The sequence below is a fragment of the Canis aureus genome, chromosome 23 (assembly GCF_053574225.1).
Source record: "Canis aureus isolate CA01 chromosome 23, VMU_Caureus_v.1.0, whole genome shotgun sequence".
NCBI lineage: Eukaryota > Metazoa > Chordata > Mammalia > Carnivora > Canidae > Canis > Canis aureus.
The window spans coordinates 51,063,657-51,077,637 of NC_135633.1; the positions used below are offsets into that span (position 1 = coordinate 51,063,657).

Sequence of the window (13,981 nt, forward strand, 5' to 3'; positions counted from 1 at the left end):
TCTTCCTCTGCCCCTTCCTTGCCTGTTCACACAAGTGTGGACATTTTCTCTCTCTCTCTCTCTCTAAAAAAATAATAATAATAATAATAATTTATTACTCACATTTTCACTTCATTTTCAGCGGAGTTGCAATACACATGTCTTTGATACAAGCAACTTTAACTCTATAAGGGCCCATGGAAGTTCTATAGCATTGAGGTGTTCAATATTCAGACAGATATCCAAGCCAGAAACAGCCAGTATTTGTTGAGAGAAAACTAAGAAAGGAACATGTAACTAATTTAAGAAATCTCCAACCAGTGACCAAGAAGCAAATGCAGAATTGATTGTAAATAGTCATGTGCAATTTAGAGGTCTTGCAAGGACAAAATTTTTGTAAAACATTTGCTTTACGTGCTAGCACTCTTTCATGTCATGTGTTCTTCTACTTTATTATTTGTAATAGCTGCCTAATGCTTTACTGGATTGGTGTGTGTTAATTCATTAAATCTTCTGATGAAGGGACGCCTGGGTGGCTCGGCGTGATTCTGGAGTCCCAGGGTCGTATCCCACATCAGGCTCCTTGCATGGAACCTGCTTCTCCTATCTCTGCCTCTCTCTGTGTCTCTCATGAATAAATAAAATCTAAAAAAAAAAAAAAAAATCTTCTGATGAAGATTTAGGTTGTGATTTGTTTTTAGCCTTTGTATATGTTATTACTTTAGCAACTTTATAACTATATCTGTGTGCATTTCTCCTTCCTTCATACTAAAAGTGTGTGTGTTTGTGTGTGTGTGTGTGTGTGTGATATTAAGTGGCCCTCCAGAAAACATTGTATCAATTTTGATTAGGTGACATTTTAAAATGTTGCTTATATTAAGATAATCATTGTGAATTTTGCACACTCACCCTATCAAACCTTTGTAAGTCTACTCATCAGTAATAGCATTTAGAATTAGGAGTGGGTCTTGTGAACAGATCATCCTCTGGATTATAAGGAAAGAAATGGCTTTCAGGATGCTGAGTGCCGTTACCTTACTCTACCATGCAATAAGAAGCAAGATTTTCAAAATCCTTTTCAAAGGATATTAGGATCTTTTGAAGAGAGACTCAAAAGGTGACAGAATTATTTCATATCTTCCTCAATATACCAAGGCAGTAAAAGAGGAAGCATTAGCACCTAGAGAGAAAACTTCACTGTCACAAACATCTACATTAAATCATCAAAGCTCTATGCTGAGTTCACACCTGTAGTTACAGATCTCGGCAGAAGAAAATTATACCTGTCTGTCATATGCACAGATAATTGAAAAGTCATGACAGATAATATTTTGTGCTAGGTATTTTTGACACATTTAACAATACCCATTTATTTAGAGCATAATTACTCTACATGCCTCCCCCATGCTATCCAATCCCATAAAATACTATAGAGAGAACATTCATGTGTGAAATATTAACAAAAATAGTTTGGTTGCATTTAGAGTATAATTTCAAAAACTGTATCATTATAAGGATTATAATATCTTCTTAACGATTTGTATAACTGAAAATTGTTTCTTAATGCATTGACTAATGATTCAAAGTAGTAAGACTTACTATTAGAGGAAATTTTTGCTGTTAGAAGATTTGAGTTTTTGGGAAGCCTGGGTGGCTTAGTGGTTGAGTGTCTGCTTTTGGCTCAGGTGGTGATCCCGGGGTTCTGGGATCAAGTCCCTGCATGGAGCCTGCTTCTCCCTCTGCCTATGTCTCTGCCTCTCTCTCTCTCTCTCTCTCTCTCTCTCTGTCTCTCTCTCTATGTCTCTCATGAATAAGTTAATAAAATCTTTAAAAAAAGAGATTTGAGTTTTTGAAAAACCCTTATATACTTTTAGAGAAATGGCTGGAGCCCTCAATTACATCAGATACAAGATTATAATATCAGATCAAATTATACCAAATTAGATTAAATTATTATAATTGACTGGAAGATTATAGGAAAAACTAATATTCTTTCTATTTAAGATTACCATGGTCTGGTTCTTAGAAGTCTTCATAACTTGGTAGTATCCTCTTTCCCCACCCCACCAACATGTCAGCAACACTCCCATGCATACACATTCATGTACTTGCATGCACATATACACACGTACACAGGGCTCTACTCTGTGTACCTGTGCTTCCTCAGTTCTTCCGTAGACCAAGTTGAGTTGGGCTAGTAGCCATTCCTAAATCTGTCTGCTGCAGGCTGGCCTCACAAACTTTCTGGAAGTACAGCCTGAGACTCACCTCATGAAATAGACTCTGGGGGTAGGAACATAATTTTTCTCTAATTTTTAACTTCCTAATTTTCAGATATCTGTTTGAAAACTCCATTATAAATGAGCTACTCTCGTTCTGGAAGTGTAGGGAATAAGACCCAGCATCTAGTTCCAACAGGGAAATTTAATAATGTTACACTGCTCTTTGAGAAAGCTGTAGATAGCAAATACTGCTTGCTGATGCTTCTTTGCAGGGAATAAGTACTGAGACCTCAGGGAGGAAAGACAGGGTACCTTCAGTCTTAAAAGTCCTCATCATGTAGAAAACAGACCCCAGAGCATCTTACCTTTTTTTCCATTCATTGATTCAGCAAATACTTACTGAGTTACTAAGCATCACGCATCATTCATGGAGCTCACATTCTAATTGGGGAGAGAGAATTATGGAAATATCAATAGTAACAACAGAATACCAGCCACTAAATACCATTCAGACTTAAAACAGGTGAGTATGATACTTGCCTCGGCACCTATTTTGGATGTGTGGTCAGGAAGACCAAACCTTTAGCAAAGCTTAGGAAATCTAAGGTGAACTAGAAGTGCACAGCCATGTGAAGATAAAGAGGGAAACATCTCGGGGCAAAGCTCTGATAGTCCTGAGGTAGGATTGAGTTTGGCATGTTTGAAGAGGTTAAAGCAGGCCAGTGTGACTGGAGTATAGTAGGTGAGCAGAGGCCGGTACAGAAGAAGCAGGAGATACTGACAGGTACCTGTTTGTGCATAGTGTGGAGGCTAGAATTGGAAACCAGGTGAAAGGCTGCGTTTGAAGAAATAATGTGGTCATCACATGATTATCAGAACCTTTTTCAAACTGCCCCAGAGCTTCTCTGTGTAGAATGGATTTAAGGAAACAAAATAGGAAGCCTAGAGGATTTAGAAAGCTAGGAAGCCATTCTGTGAGCCACACTAGAAATGAATTTAGGTTGGACTCTGGTTGTGATAGAGATGGTGAGAAGTAGGTGAAGTCAGGATAATTTGTACATTGTATCAAGGTAATTGGATGTTGAAGAATAAAGGTGACTCTTCGGTGACTTGATGAGTTGATGGCTTTTTAGTGTAGGCTCAAATATTTTAAAATAGATCTCTTATAAATCTCTGAAATTCTGGCTTCTCTTAAGAAACTATAGTATCTGGTTACATTGAGTATGAATTTTCATATGGCAAGAGATGGTGGGACCTGAGTGTTGGCTTCCCACTTTAGGAGATGTTATAGGCTCTGTTTTGCAAAGCCTCCATCTGTCCTCATCATCTCCCTGACAATGAGGCTATTGTTGGTTGTCATTTATCATCAATTTATCCTATCATTTTTTCATGTATCATGCCCACTTAATTTATTTACTGTACTCTGTAGGCCTTAAATTTTGTGGTCTCACCTCTGATAATCTGGAAAGAACTAGAAAAAAAAAGCTTTAGGGTACGTATGAACTTCTGTATAAGTGTAAAAATGGCCTGTTTGCCAGCATACTGTTCTATAATAGTATTTAAAACCAATTTGTGCTGTTATAAGCCAGGTTAATTATCCATGGGGACATTTCCTGAAAGTACAAGAAGAGTTTTTGGTGTGCTCTTAATATTTGATTTCTTGATTAAGTGACACAAGTGTATTCAGTTTGTGGAAAATGCTCTTATATATACTTACATATGTGTTTTATGTATATTATACTCCAATATCATACAACTAAAAACTAATATCATTTTAAAAATAATTTGAAGTATAAATGTACTTGAGTTGAGTGTTATGGATTTTATAAATTGCTTTTTCCCCCTTCAGCCAAGCCAAAGCCATGTACTCATGTAAAGCAGAGCACAGCCATGAGCTTTCCTTCCCACAAGGGGCGATATTTTCTAATGGTAAGTATGCCCATTCCCTTCACTAACTAAAGTTCATTATCTTGGGGACGATGAAGGAATAGTGTAGGGATAAGAAGCTAAAATAGAAGCCAGGAGACTCAGAATCTAGTGCCAGCTCTGCCTCTCATAACCTGTACAGGTGAATGCATCAAATTCCTCTGCAGCCCAGTTTGCTACTGTATATATGAGAGAGGCAGAAGGAAGAAGGGATGGGGGAGATAGGAAAGATGGAAGGATAGGAGGGATTGGGGAGGACGAGAGATTGGTTACAGGAATGGAAAAGGACATTTCCAGCCTTAAAGATGCTATGACACTGTTTTGACAACTTGAGTGTATATATGCAATCTGATGTGGATTTTTACCCATTTGTGTACATAATTATTTGGGGCTAATGTTGAATGAATGACATTTGTTTTTTATTTTTTGTCAGTGTACCCATCAGTGGAACCAGGATGGTTGAAAGCAACTTATGAAGGCAAAACAGGACTAGTTCCAGAAAATTATGTTGTCTTCCTCTAATACTGTTTAGTGGATGGCAGTATCTTCATGGTATCCATGGTAACAATAATAAGTGCTATGATTTTATCTGACACAGATATGGGAATCAGCCCGCTAAATGAAAACTAAATTCTATCAGGTTTCTACACCAGCAGACTATGTAGCTCCCTATACATGGAAAAGAAAAAAAAAAAAAAAAAATCCTTAAATTGCTTGCCAGCCATTCTTTTTATTTTTTACTTCTTGACTGGTTTCTTATTTTAAAAGCTTTCCTCCCCTGTTTTTTCTGATAAGTAAATCTGTACATTGTCTCTTCTATAATAATCATAGAATCTCAAATACTATATGAAGTACTATATCCCAGAAATTGGGAAACTAGAAATTTGCTATAAGGATTTTTAGATCTGTCCTTTACTGTCTGGCGTTTTCTGAGGAACCTTGAAATCATGACTTAAAAATGTGATTTAATTTGTTCATTTATTATTTTTTCTTAAGAATTTACGTCTTTTATATAAGATTGTTTGGTCCTAAACATTTCAAACAATAAGTTTTTTTCACACAACTTTATTTTTATTTGTTTACCAAGTAGATGATGATATTCAGAAGGAATAATGTATATGATGTCTATAAATGAAGCCAAATTAAGTCATACACTGATTTCAATATAAACACTCCATTCAGTATTCCAGATGCCTTCTCTGGGCATAGAAGGAATCAGCAGATTATTTCTGTCAAAGCCTGACAATGAATATGTGGGTATTTTGCATTCCCCTAAAGATCTTCACCACAATACCCAACACTACCTTTACAGCAGAAAGTACCCATAGACCATGAATAAGCAAATTAACATGGCTTAGTGCCAACACAACTTATTTATGGATCCTGTAATTTGAAAATCAAAATTCTGTGTGTCCCAGCATGTCATTCTTCTGTAAATTATTAAAATCAATTTTAAAATAGAAATATTTTAGCGGATGGGCAAACCTGGCAAGCAAGATTTAATTCATGGGTCTTGGTTTGCTGACGCCTGGTTTAGGGAATGTGTAAAACTATCTTTATTATTTTGGGATTTTATGAAATTTTACTACATTAACATATAAATACTGATAAGTCATATGCACATATCATCTGCTAGTGGGATTATAGTGGCATCACAAAATACAACTACAATAATAGGAAAACAGTGTAAAAAATGCAGTTTTAAGGCATGCAGCCTGAATTCTACTTGTAACACTGTGAAGTGTTAACATATTTTATTGATACCTAATTTGGGCTTTTGAGAAATTCTTGTACAAATGATAAAGTTGTTTTTTAAAGACACAAGTGGAGAAGCCATGCCTTTTAACTTCTATGCTTGTGATAGAAACCAAACATAAAGATACAGGATTCTTAAATTTTAAACCACAGATTTTAAAATTGTTTAACCATCTTTAACAGGAATAAAATCTGTACATGATTTTCTTTTATACCTTTCAATTTACAGCCTTTATTAAGAATTTCACTGAACTTATAGAGCATAGAAATAAGTATTTACTATCCATTTAAATATATCATCAACATCTGGTCATGCATCAACCATTATTTATATTCCAATTATTCTAATATAGTATTTCGATAAATACCTGCAAGTGGCAAGGAGTCTTTCTTCTCAAGATTCCAAAAAGCTGATTACTCTCATTGCCTGCCACCATACTGATCCACTAGGCCATGATATTTTACTTGTTACTTCAGAGTTCTTCACTGTACAGATACTCAGGTACTGACTTGCACAAACCTCTTTTTATGTGATAATATAATCTGTAGTTTCAATCTCTTCCACTTTAAATGAATGTTTCTAGAGTTCACAGGTTAAATTATATGTGCATGCATATACACACAACTATGCCTTGCCTTTTAGATTTGCTTTTAAAATTAAAAATGGAATACTGGATTAGAACTTAAAAAGAATAACATTAGATAGAATCAAACCAGAAATAAATACCAGTGCATTGAAATAAAGGAATGAAAAATATTTAATGTTGTGAAAATTAGTAATAAAATGAAAAAAATCTGATAAATTTTATTTTTTTACCTTCTGATATTGAACTTTGTATACTTATAATCAGGTGTTGCTAGAGCTTTTTGGTCTCTAGATCTTTGGTGGCCCTTACTAGAGATAATAGCATTGCTGACACCCTGACTACCCTCTGCTGGAACAGAAGGTCGTTTTTCCAGTGTACCAGTCCCTTAGTTTAAACACCCTTGCCATCATCTGGCATTCTACTAGATTAGAACCTCTTAATGGCAAATTGATTTTCTTCCAAAGATCAACTTGACTCCAAAGAAAGATTCAGAATTCTACTTCAGGAGCTGCATAGAGAAATTTCAACCTTCATTTTATTTTCACACAGCCCAGAGTGTTCCTTCCTCTAATTTATCTGAGAGCTAATTCCATTGTGATCAGTGAGGAGTTAAAGGTTTTACTGTATAAGACGTGGATGTGAAGCCCTCATTTCTCATAGTGAGGCACTTATTGTGGTATTACTTAGTATGGTCCTTTTTCTGAAACAAAAGTATAAGTGCTTGTTCGAATTGTACTTCCTTTTGCAATTTTAACATTTATGGAAATGGTCCTTTTTCTTCATATTGATTACATGTGTAAGCAAGTTATGGCCATAAACTGCAGACAGACTAAAGCTGCTTTTCCTTAGAAATAAGTTTCCTACAGATAAGGTAGTTATGAGCATTGAGAAAATCAAGACGTGCTCTAACTTACATGGTACCTAAATTACACAAGATAATGGCAGTCATTGAAACAAGATCACATTAAAAATTGTAACCACATTTCAATAATGAAACCTTAGCTTTTCAGGGGCAATATGAAGATATGTAAGATATGTTACATCCACACCTTCAGAAAGCACAGTGTGGACACTCTAAACACTACTTATGGTATACTCAGTATGAGGAAGAGATTGATAAATCTAAGCTAGTCATCCTGTGTACTATGTGAAAATATCCCTAAGTACAGAACACTTACATATTTAAAAGGTGCCTCTTTTGTTATGCCATAACTCTACCAAGTTTATAGAAACTAGTCAGTTAACTGAAGGTTTTTCTTGTGCTATGTGTAAATGTCTGAAAAGTAAAACAATCTTTGTATTCCTGTGAAGACCATGAAGTATGAGGAAGTGCCATTTCTTCTTATTTGATTTGAGTGGTTTGGGTAGTTGTATTGGCTCTCTGTGCTTTGTAATGTGAATGAGTGCAACCAAATTTCTCAACAATGGCTTCTTAGCTAGCTCTTTCAGGGGTGGTGGAGAAAAAGATATATACTTTATAATCTCAAACTATCCAAGTTCCCAAGTAGAAAAAATAAAGATAGATAATGACTTATTCCTATTCTATAATAATTGGTTTTACATATTGTGGCACGCCCTTTAAAAACCCACCAGTTTAAAAAAAAAAAAAAATCCACTAGGTTGTAAGGAAAAAAAGTCTAGCAACGTAATCCTGTGGTGATAACCTCATTCACCCTGTTATTCCCAGCCTCATTCTTCAGGTCTATGTCTATTTCTGATATGAGAAGGATATCACTTATAGATGCTGGTGTAGAAGAGTTTTTTCAAACAACTGTATTTGTAGTATACCCCTCAGTTATGTATTCAGGATGTCTTAATTAGCATTTAGAACTCCAACTTGAATTAAACTTTTTTGCCTTACTGAGTCAAGTAAGTCGGTAAGACCATTTACAGTCAGATTTTGTTCTTTTTTTTTACAATACCTTTGTAATTTGCAGCCGTTACTATGTATGACCTAATAACATCACTGAGTAGAGCTCCAAATCTTGGTAAAAAGAAAAAAACAAGAGACTTTACTATTGTCCAGAAGTTATTCTGCACTTGACTAAAGGTTTCCCATTATGGTAGAAATCGCTATTTACTTTTGGTTCCAGTCTTTTTTGGTTACCTTCCAAAATCAAAACATGTTTTACAAAGTAAGTTAAACTTCCTGAATAGTCTATATCCCACCTGTCTCCTGTTGATCTACAAACTTACTGCCAGGTATTTATCAACTAGTCTTAGTTGATATATTCACTGTATCCTTCTGTTGCCACCAAAATCTCCTGGCTTCAAATGTGCAAGTTCTACTTGGTAGTAATCTTAGGTGAACTCTGGCTTATAAGTGAGATGTACTTGTAAAGGGTCAAATCAATAAATAAGATTTTTCATTTTTTTATGGCAGCTACATCCACTGCTTTAAATAAGGAATTTCAAATAAGAATGTTGACAGTGCTCACAGTGAACCATTGGCAGAAGACTGATCTGAATATGCTAGATCAGTGTTTAGAAGCTGTTGTATTGGTTAGGGAGCCCGATAGGTCATCCCTTCCTCTCTGACCCTCAAGACAGATGCCAGGTTCAGAGGTTGAACATTTCTTGGTGCTACAGGGAGAAATGGAGTCTCTGTGCTTACTCAGGAGCCCCAAAAGGCAGGGGTCACTTATAGTTATTACAAACATAAATATCCTTCAACATCCAAGATGTTTATGTACAGGGCTACAATAGGAATCTAAGTGATGGAGGGAGCTGGAGACCAAAAGTGCTGATACCACCTCATTAGATGATCATTTTCTCCCCTTTGTACCATCTGCCGTCTCTTAGCAGTGTTTCCTTTGGTCTTTACCCTTCCAGGGTTGAGAGTAGCCTAATTTTGCCTTGAATCCATTCAGTTTCTTAGATTAAAAGTGTTCATTGTTTTATACGTGGTAGCATGTTAGAACTTTTATATATGGCTTTGCATCTTCATTTACCTTTTTACAGAGAATACGGCCTGCACATGATTTATGCTTAAAATCTGAGATATCACCACATTGAGGGCTGTGACTTCGAGAAGAGCTGAAGCCTTTACAACTAAATAGGGAGTTTGGCAGGGAAGATGACTTTTTTTAAAAAAATTCAGAATCCTATTTATATACTGTTAAAATTTGAAGTACTATAGTTTATGTTAAAATTGAATATTTAGATACTATATTTCAGTACTAGAAATTTTTTGTAGCCACTAACATGACAGATTAATAAATATGGTGAAAATGATTGTCAGTAAATTATCATATTGAATTGTTTGTAGTCTTTCTGTATTTGTCTTCACTTTGTGTATATATACACACATATATATAAAACATGTAAATAACCTTATGTTATTCCTAATCTCAACTGCCACAATATCTTTAATGTATGTTGACACTGTATTTGAAATTACTTTAAAAAAATAAACGATGTAAACACATTTTAATTTAGTTTTTGTACTTCAAGAGCCACTGTGTTGGAGGGCAGCCATCTTGGATTCATATGGAGAAAAAACAAACTTTCAAGTACTATGAATGGTCATTTTGAATGTGGCTGAGTGGAAAATTATAGCAGAATTAGTAACCTTTTCCTGCCAGTTGGACCTTTTCCTGAGAAATTGGCATTATGATAGATTCAGAAAGATGTTAATGTTGGTACCTACCTATTAATGATGCAGATGTCTACAAGAGAGAAGTAAATGAGCCATAAACAAAATATCAAATATAACAGGTATGTATGCTTACCTGAAAATATAACTTTGCAAAAGTTTACAAATGTACTATGGAAGAAGTTTCAACATGCAAATACACCCTTAGATTTTTATTAGTTATGACCCTTTTGATCATTATTTGACTTCTACCTAAAATTTTGTTTTTCTGTATCAGAAAAAAGAGAATCATGTATTTGTTTTGTGCTGTTAAGTGGATCATTGGAGTGCAACAATCACTTTGCAAAACTAAGCCTGACAGGTTAAAAATAGGGCCACTGAGCATAAACTTGATTTGTTCAACTGGACTGTAGCTTTCCTCAGTATCAAAAGAGAAGCAATAAAATCATAACACAAGACTATTGAGATTAAAAGACTAGTGTGAGTAAGTAATTACTCACTAAATTACTCACTAATGTGAGGAAATTCCAATGAGTTACCCAGGAAAGGACTACTAGAACAGTTATGAGAAATCATGGATCACCTACTGTTTGAGAATGTTAGATTGGAAGAAATTAACCTAGGATGGATTTTCTTATAATTGATATTTTAGAAATAACAAAAACTAACTCCCAATGCCAAAGCTAGATAGGTTGAGCAACAAAAATGTTATCAGATTATTGGATTATGACTCAAATTATAAAATATCCATGAATCTACACTGATACAAAGGGCAGTAAATTTTGTTCATAGAGAAGAATTCCAAATAATTGGAATTGTATTACTTTTTCCACTAGGCAATTAGAGTTTAACTTTTCACTCCTTGAGGATGTGTTGTTAGACCTAGTGATGACTACTTTCCAAAAATTAAGAGTATGGAAAACTATTGTAACTTGACAGAGAAGCCTGTCAGACACTATCCTAACCAAGTGATAAAGTTAACATCATCAGTGATACCATGTGGTCATCTTGCAATCCATATGATGTTATGAGAAAAGCCTATCACCTCTGTGGTATTCTTTCCCCAAATCCATATCTCCAGTCTAATCATAAGAAAAACACCAGACACATCTAGATGGGGGCCATTCTGCAAGATAACAGTACTTCTCCAGTCTGTGGAGGTCATGATGAAAGGTCATAGATAAAAGAAGAATTGGGAGAGCAGAATGCAATGCAGACCCCTGGACTGCATCCTGGAAAAGAAAGAAGACATAATGGAAAAACTGGTGATATCCAAATAAAGTATAAAGTTTAGTTAATAGTGAAAAAAAAAACCAGTAACAAAGTCAGCCACAAGATTGTGACATGAACCGGGGCCACCTTATCTCCTTTTTGGAATTTAAGTTGCTTTTATTCAAGACTTTCACATTTTTCTCTGCTAAATTGGGATCTGTGTGTGGGACATATCACTAGTTCATTGCTGAGTCCCAGCAAGATTTTTCCAGGTTTTTTATACAATGGTTCTTCTTCTTAAAAATGTAGATGAGAACATTTGAAACCTCTTTATATAGGATACCCTTGGGAAACACAGATCCCCAAAATAATAAAATTAAATGCTTGTGAATGCTGTTTCTGGGTGTTAGGGTAAATGAGTCAAGCATGGCATTCAGTAGGATTCCGCTTGTTGATAGAGATTAGTTATCTGAAACATTCTACCTCCATATTGCCAGAAGCCAGTCTACTGAAAAAGCTTTTCAGGGTCAGCCTGGGCTAGAGAAAGAAAAATAAGAGCCTATCTCCCAATCTTCATCATGGTTTTTGATATTCAATAAATCACCTAATTACAGAAAGATTTTCCACAGAATGAATGAGTCATAAGTTGCCTTAACAAATATACAGTTCAAATGCTTTTCAAACATTTTCAAAGTAACAATTATTTCTTCAAATAAATCTTAAATGAAACAATATGTTAAACAAATATGATCCAACCTTACTAGAGTGTGTACTTTCAAGTGTGTTAAAGAATGCCTTCCCTTCCTCCATCCAGGCCCACAGCCTCTTTGGCATCTCCAAAGAACCCTTAGGGCCCTTCAGAACAGGTATGGAAATGACTTAGTCTATGGGACTCCTGGGTGGCTCAGCTGGGCCTCTGCTTTCAGCTCAGGGCATGATCCCAGAGTCCCGGAATCGAGTCCCACATCGGGCTCCCTGCATGGAGCCTGCTTCTCCCTCTGCCTATGTCTCTGCCTCTCTCTCTCTCTCTGTGTCTATCATGAATAAATAAATACAGTCTTTAAAAAAAAAAAAGAAATGAAATGACTTAGTCTAAATTTCTGCTAATTTGGAGACTGAGGGGGCCCTATCAGCACCTTTATAGCAGAATCATGACTCCTGTCTGCTGTGATCTGACCACTAGCTTTTTGAATGTGTGGGGAGGGCTGCTTCCATGCTTTGATCTTTGTAAAGTCTAACCTTACCTGAAAAGAATATACTCTGATGAATATCTTCTCTAATGATTGCACAGGGAGCAGAAAAGGGAAAAAAGTAACATTCAACCAGACTTGGCTATTTAAGGAGAAAAACTTTTTTGTTGTTAATTTTTGGTGTGTGAAAATTTCTGAAAATAGGTATAAAATACATAGCCCAATGCCTCCTATCTACTAGGTATTACTGGGTAGCTACATTAAAGACTTGAGGTGTTTGATAGTTGAGCTTGCAACTTTCTGATGTAAATGGCAAAAGAATCAGTAGACATTAAACTGTAGCAATAAAAGTTAAATCATGGCTCCCAAATCTATGGTCAACAGCCACAAAGCAAACATTCTCCCTTGTACTGTTTTATGGTCTTCTGATCCTCTTAACTACTAGACACAACCACTGGGTGTCCCTCCCCCACCCTCCCACCCCCACCCCCGCTTTTATTTTGAAAGAAAACTGATGGGAAAGTTAATTTCTCTGACTCAGTGTCACATAGTTGGTAGTGGCAAGCCCAGATGTCCTTCTTTGAAACTCCGTACTCTTTACAATGAACCACCTTTTTACTACACCAAGTGGAGTATGGTAAAGTTTTATGTATCACAACACTTGAACAAGTTTTTTGGCAAACGAGTTTATCCAGAAGAAGTTGGTGAGGATACTAGAAACCTGATCCTCTGAAAAATGTTTTAGGCCAGAGTGAGGCTACTCCCAAGTGTGACCTTTGAACACCTTAAGAGTTGCTTACAAATGCAGAACCTGAATCAGAATCTGCATTTTAACAAGATTGCAAGATAATTTAGATAAACAATGCAGTTTGAAAAGCATAGGCTTAACAGAACTTTGAATGAAGCCTTTGCGTATATCTGAGGGCAAAAAAAAAAGTAGACTCCTGTCTTATTATTATTACAAAGGCCAAAGATAGAACCTTGGAAGAAGTCACAAAGATTGAGATTAAGGTTTTAAAAAGGTAATTTTATCATCAAGTATTCTAAAGAACTCAAGAAACAGCTTTCCATTATAGGGAGTGTTCAAGTGCATCTGGATGACTGACCATTTGTCAAAATTTCACAGAGAAAACAAAAATCAATGAATATTTGAACCAGTCTGAAAAGGCAATTACTGAGCACCAAGACCTGTGCAAGTCATTGGAAATCTTGAGTAAATTAGGTATTACCCTTCCTTTCAAGAGGACCATGGTTTATTTGGGTAACAGGTAAGTAAAAGTCAATGAGATGTTATATGATGAAATGCTAAAAAGAGTAAGTGTTGGAGTGCAGAGAAAAGGCACTATTCTGAACCCAGAAGATGGCAGAAATGATGAAAAAGAAGATTGGTTGGATATAGATAAAGAATAAGTGTGAATTGATTGTAAGTTGGTGGATGATATCATCATCCAACAAAGTTTTGGCTGAGGTGAGAAGCTGAAAGGAGTGGAGCTCTCTGCAAGGCACCAGCATTCC

General features: G+C 35.7%; 1 protein-coding gene across 6 annotated transcripts in view; it reads left to right on the forward strand.

Moving 5' to 3' along the window:
* The window catches only part of ARHGAP42 (Rho GTPase activating protein 42), a 287,300-nt gene extending 277,404 nt beyond the window's left edge, over window positions 1-9,896 (forward strand). For 5 of the 6 annotated variants that reach the window (XM_077867592.1, XM_077867594.1, XM_077867597.1 and 2 more), the window contains 2 exons: window positions 4,051-4,130; window positions 4,561-9,896. In XM_077867592.1, the coding sequence (XP_077723718.1) occupies window positions 4,051-4,130; window positions 4,561-4,649 (169 nt within the window). In that variant the 3' untranslated portion in view covers window positions 4,650-9,896. The remainder of the gene's footprint in view (window positions 1-4,050; window positions 4,131-4,560) is intronic. The other variant, XM_077867593.1, reaches the window with a different exon arrangement.
* Window positions 9,897-13,981: the final 4,085 nt, after the last annotated feature.